Source organism: Aquila chrysaetos, chromosome 9, assembly GCF_900496995.4.
Source record: "Aquila chrysaetos chrysaetos chromosome 9, bAquChr1.4, whole genome shotgun sequence".
NCBI classification, from domain to species: domain Eukaryota; kingdom Metazoa; phylum Chordata; class Aves; order Accipitriformes; family Accipitridae; genus Aquila; species Aquila chrysaetos.
In genome coordinates, this window is record NC_044012.1 from 32325331 (window position 1) to 32347227 (window position 21897).

The 21897-nt window shown below is 37.5% G+C and overlaps 1 protein-coding gene across 3 annotated transcripts in view; it reads right to left on the reverse strand.

The window, feature by feature from the left end:
* SBNO1 (strawberry notch homolog 1) overlaps positions 1-21897 on the reverse strand; it is a 33682-nt gene that overhangs the window by 6963 nt on the left and 4822 nt on the right. For all 3 annotated transcript variants that reach the window (XM_030025270.2, XM_030025271.2, XM_041125784.1), the window contains 21 exons: positions 19872-20005; positions 19122-19226; positions 17110-17419; positions 14876-14976; positions 13584-13680; positions 12298-12458; positions 11143-11276; positions 10905-10995; positions 9801-9962; positions 9109-9244; positions 8926-9031; positions 7521-7674; positions 6122-6304; positions 5826-5923; positions 4427-4578; positions 3658-3855; positions 3188-3358; positions 2928-3097; positions 1935-2066; positions 557-692; positions 19-131 (listed from right to left, as the gene is read on the reverse strand). In XM_030025270.2, coding sequence (XP_029881130.1) covers positions 19-131; positions 557-692; positions 1935-2066; positions 2928-3097; positions 3188-3358; positions 3658-3855; positions 4427-4578; positions 5826-5923; positions 6122-6304; positions 7521-7674; positions 8926-9031; positions 9109-9244; positions 9801-9962; positions 10905-10995; positions 11143-11276; positions 12298-12458; positions 13584-13680; positions 14876-14976; positions 17110-17419; positions 19122-19226; positions 19872-20003 — 3042 coding nt within the window. In that variant the 5' untranslated portion in view covers positions 20004-20005. The remainder of the gene's footprint in view (positions 1-18; positions 132-556; positions 693-1934; positions 2067-2927; positions 3098-3187; positions 3359-3657; positions 3856-4426; positions 4579-5825; positions 5924-6121; positions 6305-7520; positions 7675-8925; positions 9032-9108; positions 9245-9800; positions 9963-10904; positions 10996-11142; positions 11277-12297; positions 12459-13583; positions 13681-14875; positions 14977-17109; positions 17420-19121; positions 19227-19871; positions 20006-21897) is intronic.

Genomic DNA, 21897 nt, shown 5'->3' on the forward strand with positions numbered 1-21897 from the left:
TTCTTGAAACAATCTTACCAAGCTCTCCAGTCTTTTTGCAACTATAGATGCAAATCTTTGCTCTCCTGCCAATTCAGAAATTAGGAACACGTACTCTGGAGCAGTCACTTGGTTGGATCTATGAGTTCTTCCTGGATAATCAAGTAGAAGCACATATGTTAAATAAATTCCACTTCATTGAACATTTCTAATAAATGATGAATTGCGAAGAGTAAAGAAAAAAGTTCAAACTTAATCCTGCTGAAAATTAGTTTCTGCTGTAATACAGCCAATAGAAGGTAGTACAGAAATGCTCTAGAGTTGTGGCAACTTTCATAAAGACACTTGATACATGAAAGAGCCCTATGCTACAGTGTAAGTTTGTTTGCTAGATTTCTTTCAAAACTTTCAAGACTATTAGCTATAACTACAGATAAAGCTAATTCTGTTTATGGGTAAAGGAGACTAAAAGGGTCCTTAAGAGGTTGCTTAGTCAATCTTATTTTCCACAAATTAGCAGTAAATTCAGTTGGTATTACTGAGTTTGCTAGGGGAAGGATACAAAAGAGTTATTTACCGAACTGCTGTATTGCTCTATCTGCACTCCACGGCAACTCCAGAGTCATGTGAACTCTCCGCCTCTGATTCTTAGCTCTACGGTCTGCTTGCAATGATATACCAGAGCTGGCAGCCTCCGAGATTATGGCAATGTTCTTTTATTAAGAAAGGAGTTGTTAGTTAGCAATAAATCCAAGATCAAGCTTCAGTTTTCAGTTTCTAAAAAAATTTCATTTTACAATTACTACTAACATGGGTCTTTCACTGTTATTTGGTCTTCCTATTGCAAGGAGGGAGGGGGAGGCGAAAAAGAGTATGGTTCTCTACCAGAGTTAGAAGTGCTAACAAATTTTTTTTTGAGTGAAAGGAGTGGTTTTCACTTTACTTTTCAGCAACACCTTTCTGCACAAGCGAAAAAGGCAATATGTTGCAGTCTGGCTACTCCAAAGGGCAGGTTTCTCTGATGTTGGCCTGCATTTCAGAAAGAAAAGGGGAGGGACACAGGGAAACTTGTTCTGATAGCAAGCAACACAGAGAAGACAAAAAGTTGCTGCTAATACTGTGTAAGGAAGAGGATATGGCCGTTTTAGCATCTGAATGCATTTGCCTTGAAAGAATGTAAATGTTTGGACTGCGTGCAAGTCACTTAGAGGAGCATGAATATTTACCCTCAAGTGTAACAACAGACCACAGAAGTTCCACGCCGCAGCTACATTTACTTGATTTGCCCTCTTGTGGTAGCATGTCCCAAGTGAACCACAGGAAAGGTTCGCTCCCTCCCCCTTTTATCAGCTTCAATTCTACCATTTTTCCAGTCAGTATTTTATTTCAGCATGCAATGTAAAGGACAAAAGCTATCACTCTTCCCAGCATTACTTCTCAACCCTTGTTAAAGTAAACAACCTCCACCTTTTCCCTTCAGCCCCTCACTGAAAGTTTTTTCATTCCAAGTTAGTCGGTGGTTTTTCCCCATTTCTCAGTTTCATTATTTCCTCTTGGAAGCAGAGGTGCACAGTAATCCAGATAAAGGAATCAAAGATGTGGAGGGTTTATCTGTCTTTTAAACATATGCTGGTCTACAAGACCAGCTTAAAGGTGCCAGCTTTCAGTTTGGCACACATGTACACACCTCTTAAGCACAGGCCTCTGTGACCACCCAAACTACAGCCTGACCTTTAAAGCATGCTGCAGCCACATTAGACAGGACTACTGAACATACTGGTTTGAAAGACAACACGCAGCAGTGAATAGAAAATGCTTTCTAACTAGTACTTACTTATAGTACCTAAAAAGTCAGTGTGGGATAATGGTAGAGCCACAACTTGAATAGCTTAATCAGTCAATGTCACTACAGCATCTGGCAAGTTTTTCTAAATTGTATCTCTTTTAAGGACTACCTTATCTCCATCCATGAACCTCTGCTTTTCCGTGATGTTCAGAATTTCAACAGGCACATCAAGTTCAGATCTTGACTCATAAGATATGCTGCCATCATCATTGCTTACAACTCTCCCTTTGCGGCCTGTCATCTTTAAAAATAAAAGGGAATACAAGCTCATTATAGCAATACAAAAATTTTTACATGACCGAAAACTTCCAAGCAATGATGCTATTTATGCATACGCCGACCTTAAAATAGATTCAGCAATTTACTCCAAGTACAAAACTACATTAGAGAACCTGGATTATTTTTGGTTGATGCCATTATCTGCTACGCAGAACACTTATTTAGAGGTAACTCAGGGACTCAAAAGTGTAACAAAGCACATCTATGTAGAAATGACACAGTATTATCCTACTGTCCATAAGGGATTTATCAAGAGTACTAAGAAAATAAACTGACAGCTGAGATTGTCACTGATTTTAACAGAGTCTTTTGAATCACAATGATGTTTCTACTTGGTAAGAGACAGGTAGCTTACAAAAAGACATTTTTCTAAAGTTACTGAGAAAAAGAGATAGTAATTCAACAGGCTCTTCACTAACACATTTTTATTATACAGGTTCTTAATCTTGAACTAAAGCTGCTTTCTGTTTTATATACACAGCTTCAAATTGACTACAGCTAATTAGAGAAATACACCCAACAAGAAACTATCAGTCTCAGAAATAACCTATTTACCCATTCAGAGCTCTTCTCTGTATTCTAACACAATCTTCCAAGTTTTTTTTTTTATTTTGTTTTTTTAATTCAGAGGCATTCAGCAGAAGTAAGCTATACTTTTATCCCTGTGAGATTACTGTCTAAAACGGCTAAACAAGTTCTCTTTAATAGATACTTAGGTCACATGCAACCTTGAAGAATGACAACACTGATTTACTGCAGCCAGATGATGTATGGCTGCAGTAGAAAACCCATCAGTTTTCTCTTAACGTGAACACCAGCCTACCTCTGCAACATTTTCAGGACCACCCAGTTCATCTATAAGCTCATCCAGTGTATTAGGTGGAAGATCTTCAGCCAGCTTTTCCAGTTTATCAAGCAGTTCTTTTTTCATTTGTTGGGCCCTTTCAACAGCATCCTGACTTGTTACAAAGCTGCTGTTTGTGTTACTGTTTGCTGAAATTTAAAGAGAGACTCTTTAAGATTTAGAATTCCACTGCCTAACTGCTAAGAAAGTGAATCAACCTTAAAGAAACTTATTCTTACCTGACGTGTTGGTACTAGAAGTGGTCGTACCAACGGTAGAAGTAAAACAGCTAGGTCGTTTTGATCCAAGACCAGAAGCTAGTAAGGCACTTTGAATAGAATCGGGGTCTATACTTTTCTTCTTTTTCTTGTCTTTATTTTTTTTATGCTCTTTTCTAATTAACCAGGGATCTAAAGTTAAATAAAGTTATTTTTAAAAAGTTTTAAGCATTTACTAAAAAGCCATCCTCTCCTTTGAAAAACTACATTCTCATTACAAAAGGTAACTTAGGAAAGCCTGAACTCCAGTGTGTAAAGTCTACTTGAAGATGCAAATCAACATTCTAGTACTAATTCCAGTCTCATTAGAATTAAACTACATGCTTATCAAACACTCTTATTTTTGGCTCATTGAAATGGTTAAGAAAGACTTTATGTTTACTATCTGCAAGTACAGCTACTTGCTTGATGAAACTCTTAAACTGTCTTACCATCTTCATCATCTTCACTGGATTCATCTCTGAATGGGTTGAAGTCATCATCATCTCCAGAACTCAAAAATCTGGAGCTCTCATTGTCACTTTCTTCATTGTCTGAAGCATCAGACTCGCTTTCACTCTCATCAGAGCTGCTACCTGCAAGGCCACCTGTTTTGCGAGCTTTTTTGGCTTCTCTGCTTATTTCTTCACCTAAATTCCATCAACACCATCACCCCAGAAGAAAAAAAAGTTAGTTTAGACCCTGTAGTCTACTTTTGAGGTTTGTTTTACCACCACCGCACACAAACTAGAAAAATATTCAACTTCTAAAAATAGAACTGTTTAGAAGAATCTAATCTAAGTTTTAAGTAAAACCCAAGGTTTTTTTATGATCACCTACTTTTTGGTAAGAATATAATCAGTTTGGGAAGGGGGGTGGTATTAGGCTTCTCTCTACTGAGCCTCAAGAAAAAGAAAACAATTGTTATTTGCATGACTGCATCAGGAAGTGGTCTGACAGATGCAAGGCATTTTGGGATATGGGCCCTTACTAGATCAACCCAATTTTGAGCAAAGTAACCACAATTTACAGGTTATATTGCTTCAGCAGCATTTTTAAAATCTATTAATAGAAGTTTCTAATGAAAGTCTTAGGGACTTGTAATACATCATCTTTTATGAATTATTATTTACATTCCCATATTTTTTTCCAGAGTTCACTCTTAGGCAGCTCAAAATTGCTATTTTCACTATGGCATTAGTGTAAAAACTTAAGCATTACCTTTCCGTTTCTTTATTTTGTTCTCCTTGCAAGGGCTGTCTCTGGGTGAATTGTTATTACTTTGAGCAGTCAAGTCAATTCCCAACAAGCTAAACAGCTTCTTCCTGTCAGGAGCTGGAAAGTGCTTTTCAATAAGAGACTGGAATACTCCTCTGTTTAAGAAAAAAGGGTTCTTCAGTCGAATTTGCATTGATTTAAAGTAGAAACCTGTAACGTTTTAACAGCTTGCTTGACTTCTCTGAAGAATTATTCCTTGTGAATGCTTTTACGCAAGCACTTTGTATAATTATCACCCATATTACTTTATTTGTCACCTTCTTAAAAGCAGGAGACATTTACTTTACAACACTGTTACTTATAACTTGTTAAAATTGGTTTTGATATAAAGTGGTATTGCTACTGCCATTTTCTTATTGCTCAGAGTTTAAATGACAGTGTTGTAGTTTAACCCCAGCCAGCAACTAAGCACCATGCAGCCTCTTGCTCACTCCTCCCCACTCCCAGTGGGATGGGGAGAATTGTAAAGTAGTAGTAAAATTTGTGGGCTGAGATAAGAACGGTTTAATAACTACAGTAAAATGAAATATAATAACAATAATAATAATGATGATGAATATAACAAATACGAGAAATAAAACCCAAGAAAACACAAGAGATGCACAATGCAATTGCTCACCGCCCGCTGACTGATGCCCAAGTAGTGATCCGCCCCTCCTGGCCAACTCCCCCCAGTTTATATACTGAGCATGACATCCTATGGTATGGAATATGCCTGTGGCTAGTTCAAGTCAGCTGTCCTGGCTATGCTCCCTCCCAGCTTCTTATACACCTGCTTGCTGGCAGAGCATAGGAAACTGAAAAATCCTTAACTTAGGATAAGCACTACTTAGCAACAACACACTGATGTTTTAGTTATCAACGTTATTCTCACACCAAATCCAAAACACTGTACCAGCTACTAAGTAGAAAATTAACTCTATGCAGCCGAAACCAGGACAAACAGATTAATTTATTAAGATCTTCAGCAAGGTAGTCTCAGGACTGGATCTGGCTCATCTGATAAGAGGGAAGTCATGACTGTAACTTGCTTTGGTATAAATGCAGTGTACACTTGGCAAGTCTTCTCCTCGCAGTTTGAGTAGAACAGTACCAGCTGTTCACACCTGAAAACATCATTTCAGAGTGCCAGCAGAACTAGGAACTAACCAATGGTTCACTTGAGCAATACTCTCAGATATTATGTACAGGCAGCTTAAGTAAAGAATATTGGTACCTAAAGGATATCCAACTTTCTGTGTGCTGGTGCATGTTTTACACATGAAAGGACAAATTACTACACATACTACCATGGATTAAGGTTAGTTTTGTAAAGGACAGTTCCAACAAACTTCAATCTTACTTTGCTGTAGAAACAAAATCATTCAGTTCACCACCACCTTCCTCCAAAGCTTCTAACGTTCTTGCTTCTCCTGTTGACTGCAGGCCAATAACAACACACTAAAGGACAAATGAATATAAGGCATTGTCACTAAGATGACTGACTTTAAGTTTATTTTTGCTCGTTAAATAGCTTCAATACCATAAAGTACAGACCTAATAGTAGCATGCTTTTGAAGATATTTGTGTTATAAACAGAAAAACCTAATAGCTTTACGTTTAACGAAGATGTTTAAAAATAGGTCTTGATCAACTTACTTTCCCATTCTTGATTTCTTCCCGAGCTAGCTGCACCACCCTCTTCACTTTAGATGCTATGCAAAGGTACTTGAAAAACCTCTGATGAGCTGACCAAAACTGACCCCACATAGACTTCTTCATTCGTTGTTCTGCATCAATAAGATCAGCTGCTTGTTGAAACCTCTCTCTAGCACTGACCCACTGAAGAAGAAAATGTTAATTGCTTCACATGTCACATTTCAAGGCTACACAGGTACATTGTTTAATATCCAAATAAAGCAGAAGGGAAGTTTAAAGTTACAGTACTATGGGACTGCAAAGTCAAGGAAACTCATCATACATCAAAGCTCACAAAAAAGAAAATAGCTATGGCTTAGTAAATTCAGAAGATAATTACTCTCATAATGAAAAGCAGATACAATTACATTACTACCAATGCAAACATACACAGTATTTTCTAATTATCTAGTTTCTCCATTACTATATTCAGGTTAAAGCAAAAAGCTCTGCCGATAAAGTACAAAGCAAGATCCTAAGAAAAGAAAAAAACAACTGCCTTTGTTTCTACAACATTGTTATACCAGTTGTTCCCAGATTAGGTAACATAAGCTTTGGACACAAGTTTAATGATTCTTTTAAACAACATTCATAAACTGCCCCTTTACAGCTGATGTTATACACCTGTCAAATATAAATTTTAATTATTGTAGCTATACAACATGAATACAGAGTCATGCTTAAGCACCTCTTAAGCAGGTAAAGACCCTGCTCATTTTAATCTATGTCCAAGGAGTAATTATTTTTATCTAATACAGCAGTGGTAATGTACAAGCAGAATGTGCACTCTGGAAAAAGACACCCAGCTTAGCACATGGAGGAAACACTTAAGAACAACATGAAAAAAGATAACCAGTAGGTAGATAAATGAAAACATTGAAGGGAACCACAGCTTCAATGCTTTAGATTTGATCTGCCGCATGATTAAAAGTACCACCCTGCACTGTTTAACTACAAGCACCACTCCACCATACTGCTTCAATGAAGAAGTGCATGCAGCCTAAAGTTTTGTGGCTTATTCTCAGCATAGTTGCATGAAGGGGGAGGACTGGAGCACAAAAATACAACTAACAGGTGACAGCATCTTAGGCAACAATGACCAAAGTCTCTGAAGTACTGCTAGAAGGCAGTAGACCTGGCAAGATACAGGAAGATGCACCCAGAACTGCAGCTTTTGACTCAGAACAAGAATTAACAGTTTTTGCCAAGTCTTAAATAGAGATATCTTTACACTAAGATGAGACAAGAAGATGCCATTCCTGTCTCTCAACAGGCTATTTCAGGAGCATTCAAGTTTAAACCAAGTAACTTCAACCTCTCAGAACTCAGTAAGAAAGCAAATATAAAACGGCATTCTTACCAGTTTCACAGATTTATTGTACATTTTAACATACTCCTGTGAAAGCAGAACTTCATCAATTTTGAAAGTTACACCTGAAAAACTCAACTGTCTTGCTATGTACATTCCTCTCAGCTTCATATCCATAGCAACTATTTCCATGGCACCAACACCTCTAAAATAAAGGAACAAATTAAGTCAATATTAGAATTTTCAAGAGCAAGGATTTGTTAAAAAAAAACCCTCAAGTGCTTTAGAAGAAAATGGCATGCTTTCAAATGTGAAGGAATGTTTTCAAAATCATTAGTACTGTTTTGTTAAACACATCCAATCAGGGGGTCTTGAAATTTAACCTTCACATAAAACTATACCCCTGCCTCATGAGTATTAAGCGTATCTCAGGCGGTATAACCACTCAAATAGTTACTTTTTTGCCAAATGACCTAGCATGCATTAGGAGAACAGTACCTTATAAACTGTAATTGGGTAATGAAGTTGGTCCAAATATATACAAAATCTTGCACTGCAATTTTATAAACTCCACTGAAGATTTAAAATAATGAATACAAACTGTATTAAGCTATTCAGATTTGCGCTTGTATGAATTAAACTAGTAGGTAACTTAGGTTCTCTTCAACAGCAACACACTTTTAGCAACACCTTGAGAGCTCAAGTCAACTGCAAAGCTAACCTACTCACAAGCTTGGGCCTGTAATTTCATTATTGCTTATTTGATATGTACTCAGTAATGAAGTGGAGACTACACTTGCACAGTCTAGAAAAATCATGCATCATGTAGATGGTATGCAAGAAGATGCATACTAAGCCCTACTGTAGCATTCTGAAGTGTTCAAAGTTCTAAGTAGGCAAAACATAATATATTAAGATGCTCACCTACCAAAGAATGTAGCAGTTGCATTTTCTACTGACCTCTCACATTTAGTATTTTTTTAATAAGTTCTGAAATATAAATTACCTTGCAACAGCATACGTAATTTTTCTGAACTAGGTTCTTATGCCAGAAAGAACAAGAACAAGACTTCTTGTTAAACTGCCTAAGCTGAATGCATAAACATTAGAGGACTTCTGCATATAGTGAGACATCAACTGTACTGAGCATATTCAGTACATAGTGTGTTTTCATGATGAGCAGCAACATATTTTCATTTCATAACACCCACATTTTAAGAGGGCTGTTTTCCCAGCAAGCTTCTGAAGCTCTCAAAATTTTTTGTGAGGGAAACGTCCCATTTTTCACCACATAAGATAAATTAAATTTCTGCTAGATTTAGAAGCTAGAGTCAGAAAGTTCTTAGTGTGACAGGACAAGTTTGCAGAGGACTGTGAGTGAGTGAAGACAAAGGAACTGGAAAGTACAGTCAACCACAAACATATGCATTCTTGCTATAGCTATTTTAAATATTACCTTCTTTCAACAGCCTGAATAAAATCACTGAATTCCCTAAATGGAGTTCCTTCACCCCATATTCCAAGACGGTTCATATATGCCATATTTCTTGGCTCAGATGCACCTAGGAGAAGAACACACTCTGTACCACTGCCAGTAAAAACATACAGAGACATTTAACACAAACTAAGTAGTACATACCTGTGGCACTAGCATAAACAACCCTGGCTTTCGGAAGTTTATTTTGAAGTTCCAATACAGCCAAACCTGTTTTTGTTGGTTTTGATGAACCAACAGGACACAGATTCTTAGCTTTATGACACTCATCAAATACAATCTGAACCGTGATTAAGGAAAAACTTTGTCCCACTTATTTTTAGAATGGGGAGCTAAAACAGAAGACAAGGAAATCTGCTAATTACAATAGGTGGCAGCAGTAAATTGTAAACTCAAAAAGACAGTGGTCATATTTTTCACTAAAACCTTTGTGAAAAATATTTAGCTAGTAAGTATTTAAGAGCACAATTACCAACACTTGAGTTCCTTAAAATGCTGCTGATGCTAAAAAAATTTTTTTATTTTAAGAATTCACTGGAAAAAAGTCAGTGTAAACTTAAGGTTCTTAAACATCATTATTTTATGCGTTCATTATAGAAAAAGCAGAAGCTTCACTCTTGTACCAGAATTGTGTGGCAACAATATGGTGGTAATAGATTTGGCACAAAGCCTATAAAACTTCAAGTCTAATGTCAGAGCATGCGTGCAATCAATTACTGTCATGAATAAAAAACAGTACTAAAAACACCAGCTAATAAAAATACAAGATTGTCTTTAAAGATGTAAGCTTCAATAGCAATTTGGTTATAATCAACTGAACTCCAGATAAAGGATACAACTCCATCAAAGTCTTCACCGCACCAGTGAAGAAGCTGCTTTAATCTGGTTTTGTATTTACCACCAGACTGACTTTCACCAATAAGAGAAGAATAGGTAGCAAAGATGACACCTTTCTTCACACTTCCATTATGTTTGGAAGAAATTTTCCCGTACTTGAACTGCAATAAAAAGATAAGAAGTTACAGAAATTACTCAAGAGATCCCTCCTCAACCCACCTACCATATGATTAAGGAATGCTGGTAGTCTTAAGGTTAAGGTGTGTACAATTTGAACCACCTGTATCCCTACATCATGATTAGGGCACAGCTGGCATATGGTAATGTGGTTAAGGGGTTATACAGGGCCTTACTTAAATATACATTTAAGGAAGACTAGATCTGAGGCCTCAAAAGATGAATAGCCACATTCTTTGACTACATGGTTAACTTAAATACAATTAAAGAGTTTAGTTTCAGTGCATCCCTTGGAGCTAATAGGTCAAGTGTATTTACAGCTGCTACCATTAATGAAAATTTCTAAAGCTTTACTGTATTTTAGAAATTAAGATGTCACAAAGCAAAAATACTAACTTAAAACAGACTAAGTTCAGTGAATTCAGCCAGTAATCACACTTCACAGTTTATGTAAATGGCTAATCCTGAGCAGAGGCACAGCCTCCAAAAATATCTGTACACATTACTGCTGCTTTAATAAAATACTGAGAAAGTCTATTATTCAAGAATTACATACAAAATGTATTACATACAAAATGTGCACTGGGAGATAGGAAAAATTTCAAATGCTACAAAGTCTAAAAGATTTAAAGAATATTTCAACTTCTAGAAAATACTCTACTAGTAGTGTCAGTAGTGGCTTGAAGAGTAATGTTTTTAAAAAAATATCCCATGCTATGACTTAATCCTACAAGGGGCCTATTTACATGACTAACTTAAAGCACTGTGTGGTTCTTTATAAGATTAAGGCCTGTCAAACAAGACCTAGACAGCAAATTTATTGAAACTAGTACATTCTTGCTCTTAAAACAGTCAACATGCACAACTGGTCACACAAGCGTACCTAAAGTTTTGCCTCAACTGTACATAGTAAAAAGTTTCCACACCTTGTTTAATGAATGAACCAATATGTTTTTTGCTCCAATATCTCTCAAATCTCTTTCAGCATCATATTTGAGATCATTTGACACGCTAAACCTGAAGATATAAAACAAAGCATATATTCTGTAAGTTACAGCAGAATTTCAAAAAGCAGTTGCTAGAACATTTGTTGGAAGACAGATTACAGTGAATTTAAGTACTATAGTCACTACAGTGTCTGCTCTAACAAATCCTGACACTTACCAGACTGCTCTTTTTCTGCCTAACAAGTAATTTTCATAGATTATTCCAGCTATGGTCCTTCCTTTTCCTACACCAGCACCATCACCTATCAAGAATCCAGCTCTGTCTCCATTGGGCAGGAATGTTTCATGTTGCTGTAGGAGAAAGAACAAAAAACTTTGTACCCATTCTCCAGAACACATCACTGTGGATTGTCAGAAATGAGCAAACATAAGAAACATCCTATTGGATGAGACCAGTGGTCCACCCAGCCAAGCAGCCTCCTGACAGCAGGAAGAGAGGATTTTATTTTGGGAGAGCATATAAGCCTAACTTTCATGTGATGCATTCTCCCCCTCCTTCCCTCAGCACCTAGAATTGCTGTAAAATTGCTGTACACGTCTAATTCTTCTAGTGCCTACCACCAGACTGGCTGCTTTTTTTTAACCCACTGATATGCACCTCCACAGCCTTTTGTGGCAGCAAGACCCAGACATCCACTGCCTATGTAAAAAAGTATTCTTCTATCCATTTTAAACCAATCTCCTACCAGTTTCACCAAATTCTGCTTTGTTCTTGTTTTGTGGGATTCCACTGCCTTCTTGATTATGTAAACCTTCATTGCATTCCCCTTCGTTTTCCTCCTCTCCAGCCTAAGGCATCCCAGCCTTGTTAGTCTCTTTTCATGAGGCAACTTCTTCCCTCCTTTGACCATTTTAGATGTCCTCTAACTTCACTACCTTCCTCCCTGACACGCAGAGCACAGCATGCAGAACATCTGATGTGGGCCCACTGAAGTTTAATACAGCAGCAAAATAACACCCAGTCTTGTTCTCTATACCCTTCCCAATGATGCCAAACAGCATTGGCTTTCTTCGCCTGCTGCTACTGCAGCCATTAAGTTATTTCAGAAAAATAAAAATAATAACTAAGATGTCCTTCCTAATTTTTAAGACAGTTTGAGATCAGCATCATGGAAGTGGCGTAGACAAAGCTTTCCTAGGTGTATTACCTCACATTTATCTGAACTGAAGCTCACCTGCTGCCTTCTAATGCAACTCAAACCTTTAAGCTCTTATTATTTTATCTTCTTGTAAAACTGACATAGCTGCACTTGTCAGATGGTAGTTCTTCAATTCTATGTTAGTTTTTAAGCTGTACTAATGTCTAGCATACCTGGGCTGCGTAAGTGATTGCTTCAAGTTGCAAAGCTGACAACCAGCCACTATCAATTGTTTCTTCTGATATTGATGTCTGGTACCACACATCAGGAGGAGTTACACTGGATAATGAGCTGGTTTCCACTACTGGGTCAGGATGACGTAGGCCAATTTTTACTGGTTGAAAAGGGAGAGGGAGGAAGGGAGAAGATGAAAACATAATAGAGAGTTCTGTTGCTGCAGCACAGGTGGTCATATTTACCAAAACAAACTACAACTGTCCATTGCAAAGGCTGAACTCAAGAACAACTATGTTTCATTGCAAAAGTACGTCAAGTGTTAGACAAACTGCATCGCATAAAAAGGAATACATTAACCTGAATTTATATAACTGCAATCTTAACTTTCTCTTCTCACCACCTTCCTCAAATTTTTATGAAATTAGATAAAATTCAGTTCATAGAAAATTAAAGCGTTTGTGTACTTGACATGTTTGAGAAAAACTGGTCGGAACCTTGCCTTTCCAAAAGGCCAGATGTAGCCTCAAGATGCCAGAATCACAAAAGCAACATTCCTCTCGCTATTTATATAGTGCTGTTTGTAAGCAGTATGAGAGGAGAAAAGATTTAGAACAGACATGGTTTAATTGCTGACAGATCTCATCAGTGACAATAAAAATTAACCATTTATTTACAGACTCCATGCAAAATTTTTTGCCTTGCTTTTATGGCAGGTCAGTAATGTACCTAGGAAACAAGGTAACAGCTTTTTGTCACCTATTACAATAAAGAAGAGAAAGGAGAAAAAAGAGGAGATGGCAATTAAAGGCAGTAAAAGATTCACTTAAAAAAACCAAAACAAAACAGCTCTAAAGTCAGTCAGGAACAATGCAGGAAGAATGTGCTTAGGTTAATTTCACACCAAAAGACTCAAAACTAGATTCTTAAGTGTAGCAGTGACCACTTAATACCTTTACAAAATTTCCTCTGCTGAGGCACAAAGCATCTTAACACAGGTAAAAAAGCCTGATCTTGGTTCACAATCATATTTCTGAAACAAGTACTGCTCAAAGATACACTAAAGAATTTCTTTTCTATTAAAAGGAATCTGCATACCTTCCAAAACTAAGCACTATAGAACAGAAAAATTTCCTAGGAAAACCCACCCCAAATTCAGGCCCTTTTTACTTGATTCAGATAGTAACCAATCTGTTTTTTGGTGTCAGTAGCTACAGAAGTGTAAATAACAAATTAGCTCTCAAAACATTTCAGCCTTTTGATGTAACAAAACATTAGGTCATACATTTTATTGGCATATACTCAGCATAAGTTTCTGCATGGCCCATTTCTTCTTCATCTTCTTCCTCAGGTTCCTCCTCTTCTTTTACTGCTGGCACTTTCTAGAATACAGAAATACCTGCATTAGCCAAACAGCACGTTGTTAATACTCTACATCCTGGAAATGAATGTGAGAAATTAAATGAGCATAAACTTGCACTTGAATGTTTTAACACATGTACTAGATGAACCAGTGAGCAGCTGAGAAAACTACAGACAGAAATGTAGATTTCTTATACTCTGAACAACCCTTCAAAAGACACAAAGTCAGGGAAGTTCCTCTCCTTTGCAAGGAGATTTGAGTACTCCAAACTCACATAAGCAGAACTAAAAAAGGAACACTTCTTACAGCATATTAAATCCAAACTATGACTTAAAAGAAAACTGCCTTGAAGACACAACAGCTAGTTAACAGCTGAAACCTAACTTTCAAGTACTCCCATGAAGCCTCCTGCACTTTCACATTCATTAGGTAATTTCACAACTTCAGGGAAAGGCTACAATAGCCACAGTTCTATCCAGTATTCCCTGAAACCTGACAGTTACCCATTTTTTACTGTGATCTTGATCAATGTAAATATATGAATATTCTTAAAGTACTTTCTTAAAGTACTTGCTAGATGACAAATCAAAAATCTTCCACAATTACTAAGTTAATGTTTAATATAAAAAAAAGTAATCTGAAAAATCCTTCTGTATGCCAGTCACTAAGGAGCACTGTTCATCACAAACTTCAGCCTGATTCTAGCTATCAGTGAAGATGCTGAAACTCAAGCATTTACAGCATCAGAATGTATTTTTATTACATTTAGGAAATTGAATGATACTCAATTTACATCTTAAATCAAACTGCCCAGAAGGTCAGCCATGCTAGAGAAAGTCTTCTAGTTTCCTCATTGCTAGTTATACGAATGGGGATATTTTAAAAGAAAATGTCTTAAAACACAGAGCAAGTGATATGCTTATCAACTTTAATCGGAGCAGACCCTTCTTTGTCCACACAATGAGGTTCTGTTAAGGACAGTAATTTCTTGAAATTGTCATCTACTATATAGGTAGTCTGCTCTACACAGCTATTAGTTTTAGCCACCTAACCAAGTATTTATCTAGAGGAGAAACTGACCTTTTGAACAAACAGATGCACTCAATTCTACCACACAAAAGGCATATATGAGTAACTACTGAAACTAGTGACAGGTGGTTGGTGCCGATAAAATATACATTCATTTTGGCAAATTAACCATTTGTACTACTTACCATAGTAGGTGAAAAACTTCTCATTTTAATATCATTTATCCATATTCTTGCTACCTCTTTTGTGGAAGCCTCCTTCTTCACTGCACCATTGCTTAGATCAGCTACAAAAGAAAAGCTGTGTTTTACAGGAATTCCCTCCAAACTCAAATTAACATCCTTCTCTATTAATGAGCTGGAAGAGAAGTTTAAAATGTCCAATAGCACACTGACACTTCAAGAACACAATCAATATTTTTGTCCAAATTAAAAAGTCTGAGCAAGGAGTTAAATCTTGTTACTTCTTTGACTGAAGAAACTTCCCACGCAATACCCCTGCATCTGACAGTTGTGTATTAGTTTCAATATTTAAAAAAAAAATTAATTTGGACCTTCACAAAATCTACACACTGTATTTAGAAATACTCCATCTTGTGAGCCTTTGAAGTTTAACAAACCACAAAGCCCAGTGTTTCAACAGAAATGAACTTACCTGGTCTGGTGGCATTTACCACCTTAGGAAAAACTACGATTATTTCTGTAAAACAAAAAGTCAACACTTTGGACTCAATTGTTTGAAGTTTGTAACACGATCCTTCAGGAGGACGATTTATTAACTTTCCTGCCCTCAGCTACATTTAGAAGCAACTGGCAATAGGGCTCAGTACATAACTAAAAAAATTTACACAAGGATAGATGTAAAACATTGAAAGCAGCTCTCAAGGTTCCATCATGTTGACAGTCAATGCATGTAATAAATTTAGCATAACTGCCCCTAAAAAACAATTAATTGCACAAATAAAGTTTTCCTCAAAGAGGTTGCATAATTTAACTTTTCAGTATTTTCCAATCTAGAACTCTTGCTGCCTGAATTATATGAAAAGACCGTGTTTCCTTCCAAGAGCTTCTCTGCCCTTGAATCTTCTAGAGTATTTGTCAATTTTTTACAAAAGCACAAAGAAAGATCCAGAAACACAAGCACACAAATAAGATTAGAAATGCAGTTCTAGAAGTTGCATGTCTCCTTGTCACTTAATACAGAAGCTACAGATTCAATTATTTTCTGCAGCTGAGCTACTACAACAGCTATTGTGTATCGATGTTACCTATTACTTACTTCTATGTGTTTTCATTTAGCACAAAGGGGATAAGTTAGTCATATAAAACCTTCTCACCCTCCTCTTCCTCACTCCTTTACCCCCCACCCCAGCTTCAGTTGGTGTCTCAACTTCAATTTTAACCACTCCATAACAGAAAGCAATGAAACAAGGAGGCACATTCTTCTTTGTTTCAGTCCTAACAGACAGCTTCATTTATTGCACACTATCTGCATATGAAAAAATAGGTTACTTCCAACCCCACCTTTAAAAAAATCAGTCAGTATTATTTCAGAGACAATGAAAATACAGTAATCCAGAAAAAGCCTGCAACCTTTCAGATAAAGCAGCAATAGAGATATTTTCAAACTCAACTAGTCTGATCTTAACCTCATGCTAAAACCAGAATAACTTGAAAGAATCAAATAAAACACACACACATGCAGCTTTTCCCTTATATTAAGATGACCACATAAGCTGTCCACATATTGGAAATAACTTACAAGGAAAGATTATGAAAGGAATCACAAAATGAAGATTTGGAGTGTGGTAACAAAATACTTGTGGCATTTAAGTTACCACCACATTTAACAAGTAACACAGAAACAAACAGCAAGTTTTTAGGACTGAAGTTTTTAAACAATAGATCTGATGCCTCCCACGAAACATACAGGGACAGAGATTTTCTTTCTCAGGAGATGCTTTACAGAAACACCCTACCATAGCAGTACTAACATTTACTACAAATCTAGTTTGGAAGATGCCAAAAAAAAAAAAAAGTACTCATTTGTCGTATTTCCACAGCAAGCATACAGTAGAACAGAAACTGATGTGGACTTAAGTAAGATAGCTAAATCAACTTCAGTAATGTTCATGAATTAATTCTACCAATTTGCCAGCTGCAATCTAAAATGCCATTTTCCTCATTCCTTGCAGTAAATCAAGAGCTTAAACTTTTTTTAAAGCCTGCTATTTTGTATTACTTCACCCTGAATTCTAACACTACTAAAGTTAGAATAGAATTTATGAGGTTTTCTGGACCATTTCATTTTACTGTGATATTCTACTAATCAATGAAAATACAAGATGTGCAAAGATCTTCACATTATATTATTTCACTATTTGTCTAAAATACTGTAATTATGAAAAAAGAAAACTCACTTGCTGCGGTTGCTACTGGTTGGGCAATATTAGGAGGTGGCTTCAATTTCATGAGTTCATTAAGACTATTATTCTTTAGCAGATCTTTCAGCTGAATCTGGTCCTTTGAAGGTGTAGTGGTCAAGGCATTGCGTACTGCTGGTGCTGCAACCGAGGGTCGAGTAGTTGTGCTGGTCTGAATGATTTTTGCTACAGTGATAGTCTGCCTCGTAGTTGTAACAGGTGTTGTTTTTGTCATCACTATTGTAGTCCCCAAAGTTGGAAGCTGATTTATTTGATTCAGCACAAAGGTTGTGGTGGATGGTGGTTGCTAACAACAAAGAAACAGGGAAATTTTCAGAAGACAGTGAAAAAAAGCAGACTCTTATTAACCTTCATCGAGCACAGAAGGCACCAGTTTTTAAAAGACTTGTAATACAAAATGTCTTCACATAATACGCTGAAGATGCTAGAGTAATTATCTTGTGGTACAACACCCTGAGCAAGAAGTGCCTGACTATCACTATATTGCCATACATACTACTACAGGTACAGGAAGCCTGAGCTGAAGAGAATTTCCAATATATAAACTAGCTGCACCATTGCCAGAGCAAATCAGTTGGATTACTTAAAAGTATACATGCAGCCTTTCAGACATGCTGCACGACACTGACCTTCCTGCAGGTCTGTTTTTTATATTCGCATTTCAGGTGCAACCACCAGACTACGGTGCTGATAATTATCTGCAGCTAGAAAAGGTGGTACACAGTTCAGATATAGGAGACAAGTTTACACAACCTCCCTATCCCCAGTATTTGCATGCAGGGGAAGTAAAAGCCACATGGGACACCTTAAAACGTTTTTGTGCATACTGCTTTGTCCTCTTTTGTGCTCCTTGTCATAGAAATTGTTATCAACCCACAGGTACACTAAGCTTTCACAGTCTCAGTACAAGCAGAACTGAGACAATGACCAACTGGCATTTTACAGTCCCACCTCTTTTGTTACATTTTACTAATAAACTGTATTGGGTTTACGTAGCAAGGTTTTGGTAGCAGGGAAGCTACAGGGGTGGCTTCTGCGAGAAGATGACAGAAACCTCCCCCACATCCAATACAGCCAGTTCCACCAAGCTACAAGATGGGCCCACCACTGTCCAAAGCTGAGCCAATCAACAATGATGGTACTGCCTCTGTATAACCTATTTAAGAAGGGGTAAAAACTGCTGTGCAATCAGCAACTGGCAAAGACAAGTGAGAATGTGTGAGAAAAACAACTATTCAGACACCAAGGTCAGTGAAGGATGGGGAGGAGGTGCTCCAGGCACCAGAGCAAAGACTCCTCTGCAGCCTGTGGTGAAGCAGGCTGTCCCCCTGCAGCCCATGGAGGTCCATGGTGGAGCAGATATCCACCTGCAGCCCATGGAGGACCCCACATCGGAGCAGGTGGATGCCCAAAGGAGGCTGTGACCCCGTGGGAAGCACACGGAGTAGGCTCCTGGCAGGACCTGTGGCCCCATGGAGAGAGGAGCCCACGCTGGAGCAGTCTGTTCCTGAAGGACTGCACCCTGTGGAAAGGACCCATGCTGGAGCAGTTCATGAAGAACTGCAGCCCATGGGAAGGACCCCGGTTGGAAAAGTTTGTGAAGGAGCTGCTGGAGCAGGGGAAGAGCGTGAGGAGGAAGGAGCTGCAGAAACAACATGTGATGATGCTTGGAGTGAAGTTGAGCCCAGGAAGCAGGGAGGGGTGGAGGGGGTGTTTTTAGATATGTTCTTATTTCTCATTATCCTACTCCATCGTTAACTGGCAATAAATTAAACTAATTTCCCCAAGTTGAGTCTGTTTTGCCCATGACAGTAATTGCTGATCTCCCTGTCCTTATCTCAACCCACAACACTTTTGTCCTATTTTTTGTTCTCCCCGTATTCAGTTGAGGAGGGGGAGTGACAGAGTGGCTTAGTGGGCACCTGGTGTCCAGCCAGGATTAACCCACCACACGTACACAATCAAAATCCTGAAGTACCAGTTCTTACCCGAACATTTAATAAGGCTGGAGTTGATACAGTCTCTGGTTCTTGTTTCACAGCAGCTGTGGCCTCTGTCTCCAAGCCTAGTTCTAATGCACTAAGTGGCACTGACTGCAGAGGAAAGAAAGTAAGCATCAGGAAACACTCCGGAAAAAAACTTAAGACTAAATATCCGCTCATAAAATGGAAGTTAATGGGGAAGTCCTTAACTGTGCTCATTAACAAAGGTTTCACTGAAATTAAAGATCAAATGGTTGATTTCACATTGAAAGATGTTAACTAACAAGGTGTTGTATGTTTAACTGTGGTGAAAACGTAATTAGTTTCATGATGTCACTGTTCAACATACTACTGTTCCCAGTCTATGTCTGACATTATGTTCTTGCAGATTGAATGCTGTCATGGAGTTTAAACAGCAATTATATTACACTTTTTGCACATTTTATAGGAGAGCAGCTAGACTCCAGTGATATTAGAGTTCTCCGTGGATATATGACAGCACACCCCCATTTAACGTCCAGAAGTTAAGTATATTTATGTTTATACTGACCTCAATGGTGTATTTTAGATTGCTTTTTTGTATAAAAGTTAAAAATTAATTAGCAAGCTGTTGTCTAATCTCAGTACCACAAAGCAAGAAATTTATGAAAACTCCACATTCTTTAACCATTTGCTATGGACGCCACACCCCCCTCCACAATACATCAAGTACAAGCTCTTATGTCCTCTAGCAAACAACTAAGTTCTTGTTTTAACCTGCTGAACAGCTGGAGTTGGTGCTGGATTTGCAAGAACCACGTCCGGAGAGTCAATATCAAATAGATCATTTGGACTGATGCCACTCTCACTCAAAGCAGCAAGCAACAGATCTTGTCCTGGCTCCACCATCTCTAAAAAGTTAAAACCATAAATACAAGTTACTTTTAGTTTTGATTTATTTTGTGCACACATGGACACACACACACTTCAAGTTCTCTTTCCTAGATTTAAGGGCATATGTGATGCAGTCTCTTGTATACAGAGTTTCACTTTCTAGATTTGCTCTGGCTCTTTTGTTCATTTGGAGATTTCTCCTCTATTTTGCTTTTTAAAATCTTTTCAAAATACTCACCACACGTAGAAGCAGGAAGAATGAAATAGTTTACTACGCAAAAGAAAAAAAAAGATGCCTTTTCTAGTCTTCATCGCACTACATTTTTAAGCATTACAAGAAATACCAAGAGGCAGAAATGGTGAGACTGTATTATGCTAATGATACGTCTTTGTCAGTGAAACACACTGCATGAGGGAAGCACAATTAAAACTCATTTAGTTTATCTTGTAACAACAAGTTAGGGATAAAAAGCTTATAAGGAAAGCTTTTATTTCTTGCTTGCCACTACATTAGGTAGTAATTCATTCACTAGAGAAATTTTGTTTTGCATAGTGGAAAGAACAAATGTTCCACTATTATAGTATGTTAACTACATATTAAATAGGACACTAACATCAGGTCACAGACTCCTTTATGTGTAGGACAAGCAAAATTAATTTCAATAAGCTTTTCTAGACAGTGTAAAAACTTACTAAAAAAGCCAAATACTTTATGTTTTAAGATGAAGAGTGAAGATAGTGTTTTGCTTCCTTAAGAGGGAAGCCCATTTACCCTAGTACTAAGACAAAAATTAAATGAGTCCATATAACTTGAGCTGTTCCTTATATATTCTAAGATACACCTCAAGCAGAGATTCATTTCACTTATTCTCCGCACCCCCCTGCAACACCCACTGGTAACAAAACATCAAAAACTAACAAAGCTGAACACCTACTCCAAAGCAGACAAGAGGACAAAAATATTTATTGGCTTTTTAGAAATGCTCATTCACAGACTCCGAAACAGCATTCACTTGCTTATCCTTCTCTACATGCACAGCTAAGCCACATCCAGCTGGTTGGTCACATACATTACTTAGCACATTTGGCAGAACAGGTAATTCTTGTAATAAGTTAAGCCTCAGGCACTTAATTCTTATTCTTTCTAGTTTTAGTCTGTCCAATAGTAGGGAGAAACCTTCTTTTAGTGGACTAATACTGTGATGGTGGCACCACAATTAAGTAGTGGATGTAAGGTACTGGGACAAGAGGAAGATATACTTTGAAGCATCAAAGACTGTACTACCTAAAAGAATACCAAAGCAACAAACAATAATTGGTGGGACTGCTACTGACCACACACAATCCCATTAAACACTACTTGCTGTGTCAGAACTAAATATCTTTTTTTGAAAGGCATTTGAGGCGATCAGATAGATTGGCAGAATGGCCTGGTTTGTAGTTATCAGGTACAGAAGATAAAGAAATATTAAGACATCTAACAGATTTAATTAACATGGCAGCTCCTTCAAAGAGTGTCACCTCCCACTAGTCTCTCTCCTAGAACCTTGAATGGGTCAAGAAAAATGAGTAAGAACAGACTGTTAACTTTACCTTTCACAAGGATTAAGCCTCCTGTCTCAAAAAAGGGGACTACACACATATATTAATTGGGTAGGATAAAACCTTAATTTTCAGACTAAAATACTAACAGTAATCACAATATCTAAGTTTACAAGCTTACCACATTGTTTAGTAATTAGAAACAGGTGAGAGGAGGAAGATTACGTCTTACATGAAGTTTTAGCTTATCAGTACTTTTGGTGTTAGGAACTTCAGAGCAGCCACTGAAGGTGAATTTCTCTACGGAAGGGGAACTAACACTGGTTACCCCATCAAACTAGCAGCTCTGAAACACTTTACAATCATA